Consider the following 19,790-nt stretch of genomic DNA (forward strand, 5'->3'; position numbering starts at 1 on the left):
ATAATATTATTGATCAATTATCAATATATAAAAGTGAGTAATTATATATATATAGGATATTCCTGAAATTTCAATATGTACTTATGGGTACGTAAACTTAGGTTTTTATTACATGTTATAATAATAATAATAATAATAATAATAATAATAATAATAATAATAATAATAATAATAATAATAATAATAATAATAATAATTCACTATGTATTAAAAGTTGCTCGGCTGATTTGCAACCTTGCAACCGTACGGGACATAGTACTTAACAAGTTAACTCTAATCTTTGTTTTATATGCAAACTCAAAAACATTCTTTTAATATACATAGGAGTATATGCAAACTCAAAAACATTAAATTCTCTCTTTCTCTACTAAGAGAAATGGGAAGGATGATAATCGAATTATGTATTCTTTTAACACATTCTTTGCACAAAGAAGTCGCATTGTTCAAATGTCTATGGACAAACATTAATTTCTCTGATCTCTGTAATATATGAAATTAAATCAGGATGAGATCACGAAGGTATATAAAATTTCCATGTAATAGCTTAATTAGTACTATCATAGTACTCCATATGTTTTATACATACGGTAAGATATTTTTATTATAATATATGAGTTTTATATATTTTTATACATACACCGGGATGAGTGAATGGTGCTTATTATTTAATAATAACTCATAATTTTGTTTTAAAATTAATGATCAATAATAATTTAGGACATAATTAAACAGCACATTTCCTTTACCGTAATACTTCGTAGGGAACTTTTAAATTTTAATCATGATCCTCTGCATTAATATAATTCAATAATTAGATAGCATCATAGCACTTAAACCCAATACATTATATTATTGTAATTGGGGTTAATTATGTTTTATGTCCTCAATTTCGCTATCCTTAATTTTGATCGTCACTTAAAAACTCTTAACTTTTTTTTTTTTTTGTAATGTGTTCTCAAAGTTTTAGCGTTTTCCAAAAAAAGTCACCAACTTCCATTTCTATCAAAATATCCCAACTTCAATGTATTCTAAAAACGTCATTCTATACAAAATCCTGTAATGAAATGATGAGTCACTTCGCTAAATTCTTAATTAAGTTATATGTTTATGTTTGGCCTCATCCAAATTAAAATAACATCGTTACACCTAAGAATTTGGTGAGGTGACTCATCATTCCATTGTCAAATTTTTTATAATATGATATTTAAAAAATATATTGAAAGTTTATGATATTTTTTGAAAAACAGATAAAGTTGAGGGGTTTCTTTAACAAAAACTGAAAGTTTAGAATATTTTATAGAAAATTCTTAGGTCGTAGGAGTAGGATTTTGAAAAGAAAATGAAAGTTAAGATTATTTTATACTGAAAAAATATAAAAAATTGATAACACAAAATATAATTATTTTTTTTTAAATGTAATTTATAGAATATTTTCACCTGCACAAACACCCCCCCCCCCCCCCCCTCCTATATATATATACGAAGCCTCTAGCTTTAGGCGGCCCACCACACATGCACCACTCATCCAACCACACAATTGCTATTGCTATGCATCAGCCCATCGCTGTTATCAAAGTACTACTTACAATCTCTCATTTTTCCGTATTCACGGCTTCTCACCGCACGTTACCAGTCGCGATTGAATCATTGAGCCACTTTTCTTTCGTTAGCTTACGTTCCATGGAAAACTATGAATATATATATTCACTATTTTTCACCTTTTTCACTTCATTTGAATTAATAGAAAATCTTTTAACAGTTTATTTTTCATTCTTTTCGTTCAAATTCATAATAACATTATTAATATGATAATAGCTTTTTTATATATTTTACGCTTTAAAAACATAACATGAATAAGAAATGGGTGTAATAATTTTTTTTCTCTTTTTTTCTTTTTCTTATGATATTTGTAACAAAAAAGAAATCACCCTCTTATGAATTTCTTTGCATTGTTATTCTTGCGGTTTTCAAATTATAATGTGCATATTTTTCTTTTGTTTTTTTTTTTTATTATGATCATGATTTCATGTTATTCTTTTAGTATTAATTCAAGGAAGTAGATCATAATTTGGAATTAGTTGTATCATATTTCTAATGTTTTAAAGTCTTTGTCAGATTTTGTGTTTCTGCATGCAAAAATAGGTGTGGGATTAAAAATATAATTGGATTGCGAAAGTAAACTATACAGTGTAATTATAAATACAAATTTCAATGTATTCAATTAATGAAATATAAAAATGTATACAAATCTAAATTTATGGATGCATATGTATTTGTGTGCGCGGGTTGTGATCTTTATATGATATTATTTTTAAAAATATTTCTTAAATATTCTTTGAATTTCTTGTAATCTCATAGCAATAAATTTCTTCTCCAATTATTGAGCTATTGATCATATTCCTACATACAAAATAATGAAAGTTACCTTTGTTACATATTGTACATTCATATATTAAAGTCGTTCTTTCCATAATTATTGAGAGAAAAGGCTTAACCTAACTTGAATTAGTACGTGTTCTTGTTTCAATTTAGTTGGTTGATTTGTAAAACAAATTAAACCGCACATTTTAGATTTGAAAAGTTAAGTTTTATCATTATAATAAAACTTATGATATAAAAAAACGAGTTTAATAGTAGTGTTCTTGCAGGAGAACAATATATAATTACATTTTTTTTTTTTTGCAGAGTTGGAGTAAGCTGTCTTTGAACTATAGCTTTGACACATCGACCCAAATTAGCGAAAATTTTTAACTTATTTAAAAACATATTTTGAGATCCCATATTTTAAGTTTCGAAGTCATCTTCATTTTTTTCTTCAGCTTAATTTAGTTTCATTTAACATAGTAATTTTTTTACTTGTATCCATTTAGATCTTATTTTTAATATTTAATATTGCATTTTAGTTTATATATAATTAATTATTAGGGTTGGTTAGTTCATATATAGATGGAATCAACACAAAATTTCATTGATTAATATACTCCCTCCGTCCCTAAAATAACTTCCTCTTTTTTCATTTTGGGACGTCCTCCAAATAACTTCCTCTTTCTTTCTTTCCATTTTTGGAAACCTACCCCACCACTAATAATACTTTATTTATTCTTACTTTTCACCACTCCCAATACTAATTATAACACTTTTCACAACTTCCAATAATAATTATATCACTTTTTTTCCATTATCAATACACTTTACAACTTTTTATTAAAACTCGTGCCGTCCCCAAAGAGGAAGCCATTTCAGGGACGGAGGGAGTATATCCGTAATTAATAAATGTTAATCGAAGTGATTATATCATAATCAATACTTATTTTCATAATAAATATTACCATGCAAGTTATCAATAAAATGTCCCCTGCTAGGGACTACATGATGTACGGATCCAATTTCTGATGAAACAACTTGACGTTAATTGGAATATTTCATGAATGAGATTCATCCGTAATATATATAAAATATAGCAAAAAAGTTAGGTAATTTATTAATTTTTTTAGAGGGATGAGAAGTTAATTATAATATCTAATTAATGAATGAAGTGTAGATGTGTTTTGACGACATATGAGGGGGAACAAGGTGCATCATATCATATGAAACTTGGTTCTTCTTTTTGCAAATCTTTTGACCTTAAAAAAGAGTTAAGGTTACGCAATTCGTAAAGCATGTTAGATAAATGAGCTACTTCCTTTTTTCCCCATGTCGGACTTGTCATTCACACAACCATACTAAACAATGGGTTTAATTAAATAAAGCAATATTTTTTGACGTCGAGCTGTAAAGCCTGCATGCATTCTGCTATTTGTCTTCCAACCCTCATTTTAATCACACTATTATTCTAACTATATTTGCAAACAAATCTGATTTTAGAATCTCAAATAGATTGATATGAAGTGGTGTTGGAATAAATACCTTATTTAATGCCATAATTATTTTGTAATTAATGGAATTAAAAAGTATTTTTGGAATCTATATGTTGAGTAGATTAATTTGGTATATTTACTTGTTTAAATCTATAAAGAATTGAATGAGTAATTAATGCCCAAAGATAGCCACTGTTCGGACCACCTGTTTGCCAAAACAGTGCACGTGGCGGCGGTTCAGGACCGAAGAGACACGATGGTTCGGACCGCCTGTTTGTCCAAAATAGTGCACGTGGCGGCGATTCAGGACCGAAGAGATACGCTGGTTCGGACCACTTGTTTGCCCAAACAGTGCACCCGTTCGGACTGAAGAGACACATCTCTTCGAACCAGAAGGGTGCACCTCTTCGGACTGAAGAGTCACGTCCGTTCAAGAAAATCCCTGGAACACTATAAATAGGGCTCTCCAGAATGAGATTAAATACACTAACGAATTCATATAATCAACTTGTCATATTAGTTTAGTTTACATACTCAGTCCCGAGTATCAAACCGTTCGACCGGATAGCGATCTCCTAGTGCTAAGTACTCGTCTATCATCCCTAAACCGTTGTATCTTGGGGGCAATTACTGTAGATCCACGAGCACAAAGCGGAAGTAATTTTGTCTTACGGAGAGAGATTTAATCTCGCCTCGATTCTGCATCTTTTTCCATTTATCGTCATTTATTTTCTACACTCCCAAATAACAAATGGAAATTTAATTATACATTTGTTCAACAATGTCTACAAGATAATATTTAAGCAGTGGTTTAGAGTTTTGTCCCTAATCCAAAAACTAATTAATACACACATCTAAAAAAAATAGTGTACTGAAAAAGAAAAATAACAAAATATAAAATAGAATAAGTATTACTTTAAACTCAAATCATTTTTGTACTATCAGTTATATTTTGAACTATCAAAAATGTCTTTTTAAATTTTGAATTATCAATTTTATATCAATTGTATCCTTCAATTTAATAACTAACCCTTTTAATTTCATGAAGCAACTATAATATAAACTTGTCGACATATTATATTATCATATGAATTAGTATACGCTCATTCGTGTAATGCACAATGGACATCAAAAGATAAATTTAAATAAAAAATAAAAATCACAATGAAAATCAAAATATAAACGAATACAACATATCTTTTAAAAAATAAATATAATAAACACATCAATTACTAAATAAAATCCTGAATTTAAAAATGTAAATTTTCAATTTATACAAAGTGTAATGATAATTATAGTTATTAAATAAATTAAAAAATTATTCGATAATGAAAATTTGCATTATGCATATTATTATATAAATTATTCACCATAATAAATATTTTCATACATAAACATAAATAAAAAGTTGTAAATTTTTAATGAAGAGAGAGAAAATAAAATATTTTATTTTTTCATAACTTATTCATTTTAAATTCATTTTTGATGATTTTTATACTATATTAAATTTAAGATAAATATTGATTATTTTTGTTCATGAATCAAATTTGATGAAGTTTAGAAAATAATTAAAAAACTAAAAAGAAAAAAGAAAAAAATAGTTAAAAAATTGGTGGAAGAAGAGAGAGAGAAAAAAAAGGAAAAAAATGCTGGGAAAAAACTCATCTTTTATATACTACTAGCACACGCCCACTCGTGCGATGCACGATCAGTATGAAAACTAAACGATATTTTAAATAAATAAATATGTATATTAAATATATATAATTTAAATATAAATAAATGTAAATATAAAATTGAAATTCAATAAAAAAACATGAATTCGAAAATATATAAATTTTCAATTTTGTATTTTTAATTACCAATTAATTGATTTTCATTTATAATTAAAAGAAATTATAAAAGAGAAAGGAGAGATAAAAGATGAGAGAGAAAAAAAATATTTTTGTAACTTTAATTGATAATAACTTATTCGCTTTAAATTTATTTTTTATAATATTTATATCAAATTAAAGATCTTTTCGTTATCTTTAATTTAACATCCATGTTGAATATCTTTTTATTAGTCAAAGTTGACGATTTTTTATAAAAGAATTAAAATAAAAAAGAAAAATGAGGAGAGAAAAATTTTGGTGGGAAAAAATAGCCGTTATACTGTTTTTTTATATAATATATAGATTTTCCACGGAATCATTTTCCTAGGAATAACAATCCCAATTCACATTACTTTTCTGACAAACAAACATGCCCATTATGTTATGTGGTGGGAGTAATTGAGGTTTAGGTGCTATTTATAAATATTCAATATTTTTTATTTAATACTAATTTTTTTATTAAATCGTGCCATCTAATTTTCTAACAGGTTCTAACTGATGTAATTATGGATGATAGTTAATGATTTAATTTATTGATTTTTAATTAACCGCTTAATTTTAATTGATGTAGTTTATTTCAGTTAATTTTTCATTGGTATTAATTTTATAAGTATAGTGCCTTAGTGGAACTAATGAAATCGTGGCTTATAAAACTAACCGTCAAAATACAATGAATTTTTAGCAACTAAAAATTTCGCATATTCAAATTCTGCATTTCAGAACAAATATAATTTGAATTCAAACCCCACCAAAATTGGTCAACTAAAGTTGTTTTCAGTTATTTTAAAAATTCGGTTAATCATGATTTTAAAATTGGCGGCAGTTAGTGGCGCGCAAAAGTAGTCGTTGAACTGCTCTTTTATATAAATATAGATTATATAATATAATTTTTTTTGTGTTATTTTTTAAAATTGGGGCCATAGGTAAAATGGATTTTATATATTATCTAATCATTGGTAAAAAATTTAAACGGTCCATATCAATCAGCAAGTTTGTATACCATATGTCAAAGGGCGTAATTTAATGCAGCACAATGAATAGATTACAGTCATTTGCAAGTATCAACTTGTTGGGCTTTACTAGATAACAGGCCCAACAAAAGCCCAACACATTGTTTTTGATATGGCTTGGAGACCTTATGCTATAAGAGACGAGAACGTTTCAATTACAAAATTTCAACAACAAAAAAAAAATCTCAAAAAACAGCAAAAAGTTTCACATATATTTTTTCTTTTTTCGACACAAATATTATAAAAATATATCAGAAATGAAGATCATGATGATTTATATTAGTATTATTTTCATGTATAATATGCTCTTACCTCATGTATTGCAATTGCAATCACTCTCTCTTTTGATTCTTTAGGTATGGACAAACTAAAGAAGTGATCATGAGTTCAGGCTTAACTTATTCATTTAAATTTTAGACGCTCACCGTCACCTAATTTTGCACGAATTATATTTATATATACCATTTATTTAGATGGATATGCTTTCTAGTATTTCGAGGTTTCGACATAAGAATTATACTATATTTTTTACGTTCGTTAAATATATATTTGCAAATAAATGGAGTATTATGTATGGCTTGGTACAGTCACACACACACAGTACACTCGACTTCATCACTGGTGTGTGGGCCAAGGCCCAAAAGCGCGAAAAGGGCCCTCTAAATTATTAAAAACACACGAGAGGAAAAGAAAAAGAAAAAGAAAAAGAAAAGAAAATCAATCGGAAATTATGTTGAACAGCACAATTTACTTTATTGCTGTGTAACAATCTGCAAAAAGAAGAAGCGCATCGGGATTGACGTTGGGGCATCTGGAAGAATTCTGAGAGCATGGCCATGCCTACCGACATCAGCACCTTGGAGAAAGGGTAAGTTTCCAGCCCAGAATTTACGTTGAATTTCACTTGATATCTTTGTTGCATTTTTAATCTATCGACTTAATCCTACGATGCTGTAGTGAAATTGACTAGCCACGAATTCTTTTTATTGTGCAAATTTACACTAAGGTCAACGAAACTGTTTTGTCATCTTATTTTTTATTATTCGTTTTCCTTCATTTGATGTTTATGGTCTCTGTAACTGCTGGTAACTCTTCAACCTGAAATTTCATCTTGTTTTTGGTAGTCAATTAGGTAAAAAAACCAAAGGCAGTCTGAATTTAATTAGTTCTTATAATTCGGGAATGTTTTAATTGTAAATAGTCTAAGTTATAAATTTAATATATAGAGAATTTGATGTAAGATTCTGTGTTCACTAAATTATTGTTAGCTATGATTAATACGTGCTTAAAATGTTAGCAAGAAGCAGTACTACTTTTCTTAAATTCTTAAAGAAATTGGCTTGTATAGTTGGGCAACCACTGATTAACAAAGTAGTCTTCAATCTTCATTTGTAGTTCTTGAATAGGTAGTTTCTCCATTCAATGAGTCCATTCTTTTAATTAGTAGATACTTTGCCACTTGGTATTGGAATGCATTGTCAACTTTGTATTACATGGACAAATAAAGCTAATACTTGATAAATGTGGTTGCTTTTGTTTGGCTACTCGAATGATATACAGAATAAAGAGAACTAAGTTGTCTTAGTTGTCCTCTATCTGCTTCAATTATGTCGACAATGTTGGGGCTGCAATGAGTCCAAAGAAGTGTGATGACACCAAACTCCAGAAATCTGTATGCTAAACCGAGATAACAAATTCTAGAGTTTCATGTACATCAGCTAATTCTGCAAGCTAGTGTAACTTGGGCAGTTTGTATCTGCTGTTGGATGGAAAACTATCTAGAATTCTACATTTACTTGTATGCTTTATATTTGTATTTATGAAAAGCATGGTTTATCTTTTCTTTTAGTTATATTTGTTATCTTTTGGCACCAATTTCAGGTACTTTGAAGCTTGTAATAAGCAAGGCATTCCTCCAAATAAGGCGATTGTGGCAGCTTTATTCAAGGTTTTGCATGATTGTGGCAATCTTTTCCTTTGCATATCATGTTTTTGTCAAATGTGTTGCCTGCAAATTGGATATAACTTCGATCCACATTTTTAAGTAAAACGATGTATAAAATGTATATGTTGTTACTGTATTTGAGTTTTTACTGCTTCAGAATGGATGCAGGGAACAGTAAATTGGAACTCTAGATTGGGAAGTAAGTTTTGTTTGGTTTACTTGTTAGCTTTCCATATTTAACATTGTTGCTGGTAAATTAAGTCCGTAGTGATCTTTTCTGTGCTGCACTCTGGCTATCTATATCTCCCATGGTTTCCATAAAAAATTGACGGTCATCGTATTTCTCTGATACAGGCTAAAATCAAGAAGGCTCGCCATGAGTTATCCACATTTATGGTTCTAATGGATGACTTGAAGGATGTTGATTTTCACCCACTTCATAATATGTTAAAGGAAATTGATGTTTCCGAGATTGATGCAGTTGACATGGTAAACAGATCTTCATGTGGATTGAGTGTGGAATATGTCTCACCATTGCTGCATGCTGTCAACGAAAAACTTCGAGTGGTTGATATCCGTGACATCTCATTTGGGAGGGATTTTTTGCTGTAAGTAGTTTAACTTTTCATTTCTTATCAGTTTATCCAGTGCTTCAATTCACTTTGGTTATGGAGCGTCATTCAACTGCTGCAGTTGTCCTTTTGTAGTCTTTACATGAGAAGATGCCTTTCTTTCTGGAGATATCAGCTTTGCCTAAGAGGACACTGTTTAGAGTGGCCAACCTCATATTAGTTGATTTTCCTTTTTGTGAGTGTTATGCTCGTGAGCCAGTTATATGACTTGCCCTCTTATGCTATCTGTTAACGAGTCTTCCCAAAAACTAGGATTTTCCACTGGCTGTAGTTTCCATCAGCTTCTCAGGATTTTTAACACTCGCTGAATGTCTTCACTTATTTATATCTTCTGACTGAGGATCTTCTATTCTGCTAACTAACTGCCATGAGTACTGTTGTGAATCCTATTTTCTCATCCATTATATATATATTTTAGCAGATTCTCATCCATTATATTGAATGCAAATCTAAGTGCCATGCATTCACTTTACAGATAAAAATTCTCAAGAGTAAGCCATGTGTGCAATGTAATAGAGTGTGCAACTATTTATAACTGAAGAGTCTATGCTCCCACAGCTTCATTATACTGTGACATCATTGTATTATAAATAGATAAATCAGTGGAATCTGTTTAGAGATGCTCTGTCCTTTCTGACATACAACATATTTTTATTGCTCGATTGTTGAACTCAGGATGAGATGTATTGTGCAGAGATCTTTCTCAACGGGGCTTAGCATGCCAGGTCTTGAATCTGAAGTCCTCTCATTTCCGGAAGCTCAGTATGGTTGGGAAATTTGTGCACATGCATACACTAAACCTCGATTTCAGTACTTCACTTTCTGGTTTTCGGGAGGACTGTTTTTCCTGCATGCCGAACTTAAGATTACTTTCATTGTGTGAAACAAGAATCACAAACCTGTGGACAACTAGTGCAGCTTTAGCCAAGCTCCCCTCTTTGGATGAACTCCGGTTTCAAAATTGTTCATATAGTAGTGATACAGGGTGTCCTTCTGCATCATCTGTGAATGAAGGCATCAATTCAGGTCATACAGACCTTGGTATTTACATAGAACTACCTTCTTCGAGTGATGAAGTTCTTCCTAATTTACAGATAAATATTAATGATGAAGATTTGGATGACTATGACATGGATCCGGATACCAGAAGCACAAATGATGAATCTTCAGATGACAGTGAAGTGGATTTTTTAGGTCACCATAGAAACTTTGTTTCAACAGAAGTCTATCCTGACATTCCTCTTTCTTGGAGTGAGCTTGCTGATTTGGAGAATGAGGTATTGAAGGTTTCATGTTTTGCATAACCAATATGAAGAATAGGTTTTTTGTTCTTTATCAGTTTTCTGGGGAGGAAGGGGGCAACATATCCTACATGCCTATTTTGTCTGTATCGTATTACTATCTTAAATTTTTTCATAAGTCCTCATATGTTGTAGCAGATGTCTTTTGGCTCATTGGACACGCATGAGGAAGACTCATTCTCAGGCAGATCATTCAACTCGAGTACCAAGACTTCTGTTGCTACAAAAAAGTACATTTCTCGTAATCCATCTCCAATATGCTATGAGAAACATTACAGAGAATACATGACAGCTTCATTACCGAAACTTAAAGTTCTTGATAATTTGCCAATTGGGAAGGATGAAAGGGAAAGAGCCAATGACATCTTCACACGCCATTTTGAATACCTTCCATACAACAGACGTAGTAAAGACAGTGTGGTTAGCATGTTGCAGAAACGTGAGATCAGAGCAAATATTTCTTCTACTCCTGCCTCGAGGAAAAAGTGCTCTTCATCATCAAGGAAATCTCAATATTTCTATTCTAGATCGCTATCTGCTGCCAAAATGGGAGCATGGCCTACCTTACATCCTCTTTCTATTATGGGTGGGTTATCAAGAGATGAAAAACGAAGCTTTCGACCAAGACAGTTCGAGTATCATCCAACTGACTCAAGCCTTATGGTTTTTGGAACGTTGGATGGTGAAGTTGTTGTAATAAACCATGAGAGCGAGAAGATAGTTAGCTACATTCCATCACTTGGAGCTATGAATAGTGTCCTGGGATTATGCTGGCTCAAGAAGTATCCATCTAAGGTATATGATATTGTTCCACTTTTTGGCATTTTATTAGTGATGGACATGCTGGAAGCTTAAAATATATTCTATAGGATTTGAATTTTGGAAAGGTTTTGAGGCAGGCAGTGAGTGTAACCTCATGAGCTTGTGCCTATAATCAGTAAATTGTTTGCCAGCAGAGCTTCTAATTTGGTGCAAATTGCAATCCTTGTTCTGAACTTCTATTTGTTTAAGCACAAACCATACAAAAGTGATCTTTCAGCCAATCATAGACCACATAAATGTCGAACACTGTTGCTGATAAAACATTTTGATGATTTAGATGTTTCTTTATTTTGTCATCTCCGAATCATGTTGTGTTATACTGTTATTAGAAGTCTTCATTTAGGTTTCTTTTCTGCTAATATCATTGAGATGAAATTTTCACTTTGGCGCCAACCATATTATGTATATCATTTTTTCATTTTGTTCACCCTAGTGAATTGTTTCATCTCAGCTCATTGCCGGTTCTGACAATGGTTCACTTAGATTATATGACATACAACATATGCCAGCCACGAGTAGAGGAATGCATCAGAGTCGTGGTAATGTCATCTTTGATGAGTTTGACCAATTGACATCTGTTCATGTCAACTCAACAGATGAACTATTTCTTGCAAGTGGATACTCTAAAAATGTTGCTTTATATGATATTAGTAGTGGAAAACGTTTGCAAGATTTTGCTGATATGCATCGAGAGCATATTAATGTAGTCAAGTTCTCGAACCATTCTCCATCTCTTTTTGCCACTTCATCTTTCGATCAGAATGTTAAGATGTGGGATATAAGACAAAAGCCAAATCTGCCTTGTTATACGGCTTCAAGCTCCCGTGGAAATGTGATGGTCTGCTTTTCCCCTGATGATCATTATCTTCTCGTTTCAGCTGTTGACAATGAGGTAACTTTTTAGTATTTGGATTAACATATATTACAGAGACAAATATGTACTCAATCCTTCTTGATTGCTACTGGATTTTGTGATAATGGACTCACAGTTACTGATCATATAGTTTATGCAGCTGAGATCATTCAGGAATTTTTTGTTTTAATGTAAAATGACCTGGAGTGAGTTCAGGATCTAAATATAAGCAAAATGCAAATACTAGTATTTTATAGTGGAAGTGATGCTTATTGAAAACACTGCTACTTTTAAAGTGGAAAGCTAATCTTGTCCGCTGTCCCATGCTTCCCAGAAGTACTAAAGCACATTCTAAAACAGAATGCAACTTTTTTTCCTAATTAATAAAAGGTCGGATACTTGTTTACCAGGTGAGACAACTACTGGCTGTTGATGGAAGGCTTCATCTGAATTTTGGTATTGCTTCTACTGGAAGCTCTCAGAATTATACTCGGTCATACTACATGAATGGAAGAGATTACGTAATAAGTGGAAGTTGTGATGAACATGTGGTCCGTGTTTGTTGTGCTAATACAGGGAGGCGACTCAGGGACGTATCATTGGAGGTTTGATGCATTGTTTCCCTATTTTCGCATGTTATTTCGATGAGCATGCTCATTTATGTTATTGGCGTTTAAGGGTTCAATGACACGGAAATTTTACATGAAACTGAGGATACTTAAACTGAGATTTTAACGAAAAAAGGTTTTTCATCTTACAACACTCTGTTCTGGAGGCTTGCTAATTGATTTTTATTTTCATTTTCCCCTTATGTGAATGCAAGCAATTTGTGTGTCCTTACTATGAGGAGGTGGAAGGAATAAATAAATAAATTCTTGGCGTTTTCATGTTGTATAACTTTTCTTGTTTCATTATTTTCTACTCAAATAGAGTAAGCATTTCCTTTAAATCAGTATCAATGGAAGGTTTAAATAATTATGGAAGTCTCGTTAGACACTAAATGCATGTCTGGTCCTAAATATGATTTATGTTAGATGCATTTAATATGCCATCACTTCTTGATTATCATTACTTTTCTCATCATTACAATTATAACTGAGAACATATAATCTATGTTCTTATAGAAATTATTTCATTTTATTTTTCAGGGTAAAGGGGCAGGCTCATCAATGTTTGTCCAATCTTTGAGGGGTGATCCTTTCAGGGTAATTTTCCTATTTGCTCTTTGCTCAAAAAATGACAAACTTTCCTATTTGCTTTGTGCTATATCACTTGCTAACTAAAATGGAGGCACCCTATATTCTCAGTCTGTAGTTCAATATCAAGTTAACTCTTTTGGATTGTTCTGACTTTGTGATTTTTAGAGTAGAAATAATTACACTAATACTAGTATTGTTCATCCTTCATCATTTTGACTTGTTTAAGATAAATATTTAGAAGCGTCGCTTCACCACCTTTATGATAAACTGTTGCAAGTTGTTTCTAGTAGCAAGTGTTTTTTTTTTTTTTTTTGGTATTTTTGGACAAAAAAGGGAATGGCTGAAAGGGGAGATTATGCATGAGTAATCCGCTTGTTACACATAGGATGTTATTATATATTTCTCTTTTTGCAATAGAATGCTTTCTGGTGTGACTGCGAGTAGTCTGCATGATCTGGTGGCACCGGCATAAATAGTGGTAATATGGCTGATAAGTCCTATCCCCACTGATCATTTATTTTCTTGAGTACAGGATTTTAACATGAGTGTTTTGGCTGCTTATATACGACCAAGCTCAAATTCAGAAATTGTGAAGGTATTGTCTGCATCATTCCTGCTTGCTCTTTCATCTTTTCCCATACCTGGAAACCTAGAATTGCTCCAACGTGTAGTCTGGAATATCTGACTTTTGTTAGCGTACTTGTAGGTTAATCTTCTTGCATCAGGTGACAACGACAAATCGAATTCTTACAAGCAACAATCTCACTCAGTTACTGGTATGGGAGGTTGATCTGTTGTACGTTTAGTCCTAGTTTTGATCTTTGATCTGTATCGCCTCGATTCATGTTGAGGGCTCATACTTCATACTCTGCATAGGAGACTATGCTGTAAATATGTATGCCAAAATATTGTTTCTCAATTCTCATAAATTGGAGCACTAAAATCTTTATACGATTATATTGGTAAATTATATGAATATATATATATATATATATATATATATATATATATATATGTGTTAATGGGCAAAAATGCCCTATCCCTTATGTGTGTTTTTGAAAAGTGCCCTCTCTTATCATAGAAAGCATTCTATGCCCTAAATATGTGAAGTGCCTAATTTACCCTTTGATGTTTGATTGATTTGCTTGGTTTTTTGTGAAAGTCTTACACATTTGACCGATTTGACAGCCATCGGTCATAAAAGTCAACGATTTGACAGCTATCGGTCAAGAGTATATGTGTCCGGCCGGCGGCTAGATCATGTGTCCGGCCGGGCGGACACATGTTTTCACCGGCCGGACACTTGATTTTATCGGTCGGACACATGTCTGACCGATAAAATCATGTGTCCGACCGGCTAGATCATGTGTCCGCCCGGCCGGACACATGTTTTCACCGGCCGGACACATGATCTAGCCGGTCGGACACATGATTTTATCGGTTAGACATGTGTCCGACCGATAAAATCAAGTGTCCGGCCGGTGAAAACATGTGTCCGCCCGGCCGGACACATGATCTAGCCGCCGGCCGGACACATATACTCTTGACCGATAGCTGTCAAATCGTTGACTTTTATGACCGATGGCTGTCAAATCGGTCAAATGTGTAAGACTTTCACAGAAAACCAAGCAAACACATCAAATCAAGGGGTACTTAAAGAATAGGGCATGAAATGCTTTGTATGATAAGAGAGGGCATTTTTCAAATTATTCATAAGAGAATGGGCATTTTAAATTTTCACTCCTATATATATTTTCGAGTTTATTGCAACCTTCATGCAAACCACACGGGACGCGTAAATCAGATTCTGACCTATGGAGGCTTTAGTGGGATACTTAACCTAAAGATGTACCGACAAAATAGAACCAGTTGTTAGGGATTGGATCCTCTAGTGTCTATTATTCCCTCCGTCTATGATACAATTTTTCAATTCCTAAAGGAGTGTATATGAGTTTTTAGGACAGTTAGTTGTGTATTTGGTAAGTGGAGAAAGAGTTCCATAAATTAAAAAAAAAAAATGATGATAATAGAGTTATTCTCAAAAGTGGTTGGTTAATTAGTGACAATGTTGTGTAAATATACACAAAAAAAAAATATAATAGTGATAGTTAGTGAAATTATTTTCAAAAATAGATTAAAAAGAGTATTTTGTAGATGCAAGGAGTAAAACATATGAGCGGTTGTCGTGCCTTGAACGGCACCATTTCAATTGAAAAAACAAATTATACTTTCATTAAACTTTCACATAAATTGAACTAGCATTTGTATCTCGTGCAATGTACGGGAAATGATAAAATATTTATATTTATATAAATTTTATATCAACTCAATTATCATATTTATAAATATAATAAAAATAAATTTTAATTGAATCCATATTAACTGAATATTGAAAAAATTAAAAATAAAGAAGATTCACAATAATAAAAATTGATATTATGAAAAGAAAAAAAAAGTCAAAAAATAAAAAGAATTGAGAATAGATTTATTCAAAAAAGATAAGAGATGAGAGATAATTTTTAAATAAATATAACGTGTACATTTTAAATCAAATATTTACATAAAATATATCAAATTAAAGCTCTTATTGTGATCTTCAGTTTAATATGCATATTACATATTTTATAATTAGTCGGATTACACAATTTTAGAAAGAAATTAAACAAAAAAAATAAAAAAGATAAAGCCAAAAAAATATAATTTACAAATAAACCTCTAATTTTATTACAATTATAAAATTGGCACTTAATTTTGAAATCAATTTGAAATTGATTTCAAATTTAAATCTTGATTTTTAATTTTTAATAGTATAGATCACGTTGGACTTCAATCAAACTTTTTGTCTAAGTTTGCCATTTTATTTATCAAAATATATTCTCAATTTTTTTTTTCTTTTTGCACTTTTAAGTTTATGAGGTTGTTAATTATTTATTTATTACCAATAATCATCTATATTTTTGACGAGCAAGGATGGTTTCGACAATGGAAGATCAGTAATGCAATTGCAAGTAATGGCGTTATTTAATATATCGAAATACATTAATTCATTTAATAGTATAAAATAAAAGTGAGGGCGTTATTATTGTAATATGAAACTTTAATTTGGTTTGAAATTTTGTTTATGTAGTATCTTATAGTAATGCAAGCAAGGGCAACGATTCTTCCTTTCCTCTGAATTCAAATCGGCAGTGTCTCCATTCTACTGCTCTACATCAGCCTTCACTCAAGAAAGGTGAGTTTTTAAAATCTAGTAACATATGCTCTTGGATTTTTCAGATTAGAACAACAGTAGCCATCCCATTATTGTTCTTCTTTTTTGACAAATACGCAGCCTTAAATCAAGTTGTTGATAAGTTTCATTTGAATTTCTCTAAACAATTAGGTGGTGTTTTCCCCCGCTGCCTAAATAATTTTATCTTTCAATCGTGATTTCTTTGTTTTTTTTATGCTTAAAGCAAAAAAATGTGCTCCAAATATAGGTGGACTGTGGGCTATTATTGAATAGGTAATCGTTTTTAAGCCCAGGAAGTCGTACCGGGCTAAAACCATTCCTAACATTATCAATAAAATCTGCCCAATTTCTGCATTTGAAAATTGAAATCAAAGCTATCAGACAAGCTGAAACACAAATTCATCAAATTTTAAATTTTATTTCCCCTAAAAGATCAATTCTTCATATCGCAGATCGATTCAAGCATTTCAACCATGGATAACTCAGTAGTTCGAGAGGTATGCACGAATCAAATGTTGAATGCTATGTTTTTATGTAACCAAATTGTCTGAATCGGTTTCTGTTGTATAACTTATTCGGCAGATATTGGAGCAGCAAGTCCTGTCGGTGGCGAAAGCGGTGGAGGAAAAGATAGATGACCAGATCTCGGCATTGGATCGGATGGATCCTGACGATATCGAGGCGTTGAGGGAGCGGAGGCTGCAGCAGATGAAGAAAATGGCGGAGAAGAGGAGCCGTTGGATCAGCCTCGGCCATGGCGAGTACTCTGAGATCCACAACGAGAAGGAGTTTTTCTCTATTGTCAAAGCTAGTGAACGCGTCGTCTGTCACTTTTACCGCGAAAATTGGCCTTGCAAGGTATATTTACACTACACAAATTATGTTTCTGCCCTTTTTCTTTTTGCGGGAAAATGTTTGGTACTATATGCTTCAGTGTAGTAGACATTCACTGGTGAGCAAATTATGAAAGTTTATGACTTTTGTTTTTGACTGGTCGGAGTAGTGTGGTAGGGTGTTTTCTTTTGTTCGTGAGGTGGTGAGTAAAGGTATGCTATCTGTGGCTCATTGAATTTTAGAAAACTTCGTGTTTTAAAATGTTGAAATTTTGGGGCTTTCGATTTTTGTGGAGTTGCATCGGGGAGAATATGAAGAAACTGCGGCATACTATTAGCAAATGAATTGGCTTGTTCTAGCATCTGCATGGATTGTATCTTCTTGAAGTTTATGCTTAATGCTTAAAGGAGTATAACGCTCTAGCCCGTACACTGCCAGTCAATGTTCTATTATTTTATATATTTACTTCAATTCTAATAGAGCAATAAAGCTTCTTGAGGATCTTAAATAGAGTCTCTCTTATACTTTCTATATTTGTTCATTTCATTTGGTGTAAGAAACTAAGAACTGTGCTTCTTTGTCTTTGGTTGTCTTCGAGATTGTGGAGTGGGGACCTTCTCACTCATGGATTATTTTGGATTACAATGCTGAAATTCCAGTTCTTTTTAGTGAAGAGTGTTATAAGAGTTTTGACTTTTGAGAGTGACTTATTTGCTTGCACATCTCCTAAAATCTATCTTGAGGACATATATGTTCAACCAAGCATATATTTTTTCGGTTTTATAGTAAGATGATTCCATTATCTGTGAAATACACTTTTTTCTCTCCATGACTTAATCCCCAGGAAATCGTATTAGGTGGTTAAGTGTTCCAACTTCATGTGTAAACCTCCTCCTTCCTGACTCGAATGAGGTGCAGCGTACACGATAGAATTTACAGCCTTCCCAACTTTCTTTCTGCTTGTTCCTAAAGTTCTCATGAGCTATTTATAGTGTATATGCTTCTAGTTGTTTGTTTCCATGTCTGTCATATGTGATGGCAGTTATTTGAGATGAGAAAGACAGCACCTAAATGTACTTATTATCACTAATTTCAGAGATTCTGATCAATGTTTGACAATTTATACAATTCCTTTTTTTTTTGTTCCATCCAATTCAATTTATACATAAAACTGCAAGAGATTCATGGTTTTAAGTATGAATCTCATTCGACAATGTTGCACCAAAACAAAGGCGGTTCATGCCTCATGCGGCCATGCCTATGGGTTTGAAGAGTCATTTCATGGATGTAATTGATTGTAGCTTTGTTTCAGGTTGTGGACAAGCATTTGGCTATACTGGCAAAGCAACATATTGAAACACGTTTTGTGAAACTCAATGCTGAGAAAAGTCCGTTCCTGAGTGAGAAGCTCCGGATTGTTGTTCTTCCAACCCTTGCTCTTGTTAAGAATGCTAAAGTGGAAGATTATGTGGTAAGTTATCTTCAAATGCTAAAGTGGAAGATTATGTAAGGTTACCTTTCTTGACATCGTGATTATCCTGAAATGGGAATAGGTGGGTTTTGATGAGCTCGGTGGAAGGGATGACTTCAGCACAGAGGAACTAGAAGAGAGAATAGCAAAAGCAGAGGTTATTAATTTCGAGGGTGAATCATCCGGGAAGCTATCCAAATCCAAAGCTCCAACCAGAAATGTCCGCCACGGCTCCAGTTCATACTCATCGGATTCCGAATAGTTGAAGTGGAAAACCTGCATCTGCATCACTATATGCTTCTTTGTCATCTCATGGATGGCAGTTTGTTGTAGCACGGTCAATTTGTTTGGAAAATTCCCTTGTTTGTGTCTATATATGTGTGGACCTATATTGAGCTTAGATGATCAAACAATTTTAAAAGTTGTCCAATACGTTTAAATGGATGGTTGAGTAGCTTATACTATTTCTACTAAGTTATGGCTCAGTTAAAAAATTTATCTAAAATATTACTCAGTAAACACCTTCTCGCAGGATGACAACGGAGCACAGCTTAGGTGATAAGACACTTCTCTTTTAATCAATAAGTTATAATAATTTATGAAGGGATGATAAGACGTTTCTCCTTCAACCAATAGATCATAATCATTTATGAAGGTTGATGAGCAAGGATTGCTTTAGCCATGGAAGGATTTTATCAGTAATGCAATAGCAAGTAATGCATATATATATATATATATATATATATATATATATATATAT

General features: G+C 32.3%; 2 protein-coding genes across 6 annotated transcripts; both read left to right on the top strand.

The window, feature by feature from the left end:
- Positions 1–7,290: 7,290 nt before the first annotated feature.
- Positions 7,291–14,479, top strand: LOC131005296 (protein DWD HYPERSENSITIVE TO UV-B 1). 5 transcript variants are annotated; one of them, XM_057932193.1, is made up of 10 exons: positions 7,291–7,609; positions 8,623–8,689; positions 9,041–9,294; positions 10,013–10,595; positions 10,758–11,414; positions 11,893–12,333; positions 12,705–12,899; positions 13,443–13,499; positions 14,026–14,088; positions 14,200–14,479. In XM_057932193.1, exons 1-10 carry the CDS (start codon positions 7,572–7,574, stop codon positions 14,281–14,283), a joined length of 2,439 nt encoding a protein of 812 aa, XP_057788176.1. In that variant the 5' UTR covers positions 7,291–7,571; the 3' UTR covers positions 14,284–14,479. The 5 variants fall into 5 exon arrangements, with proteins under 5 accessions (XP_057788176.1, XP_057788175.1, XP_057788179.1 ...); XM_057932192.1 differs by having other exon boundaries at positions 7,451–7,609; positions 10,755–11,414; XM_057932196.1 differs by lacking the exon at positions 7,291–7,609 and adding an exon at positions 8,855–8,885 and having other exon boundaries at positions 9,994–10,595; positions 10,755–11,414.
- Positions 14,480–16,826: 2,347 nt separating this feature from the next.
- On the top strand, positions 16,827–19,504 carry LOC131005297 (thioredoxin domain-containing protein 9 homolog). The gene is made up of 4 exons (XM_057932197.1): positions 16,827–17,222; positions 17,308–17,583; positions 18,872–19,030; positions 19,113–19,504. Exons 1-4 carry the CDS (start codon positions 17,199–17,201, stop codon positions 19,290–19,292), a joined length of 639 nt encoding a protein of 212 aa, XP_057788180.1. The 5' UTR covers positions 16,827–17,198; the 3' UTR covers positions 19,293–19,504.
- The last annotated feature ends 286 nt before the right edge of the window (positions 19,505–19,790 follow it).

Source organism: Salvia miltiorrhiza, chromosome 1, assembly GCF_028751815.1.
Source record: "Salvia miltiorrhiza cultivar Shanhuang (shh) chromosome 1, IMPLAD_Smil_shh, whole genome shotgun sequence".
Lineage (NCBI taxonomy): Eukaryota > Viridiplantae > Streptophyta > Magnoliopsida > Lamiales > Lamiaceae > Salvia > Salvia miltiorrhiza.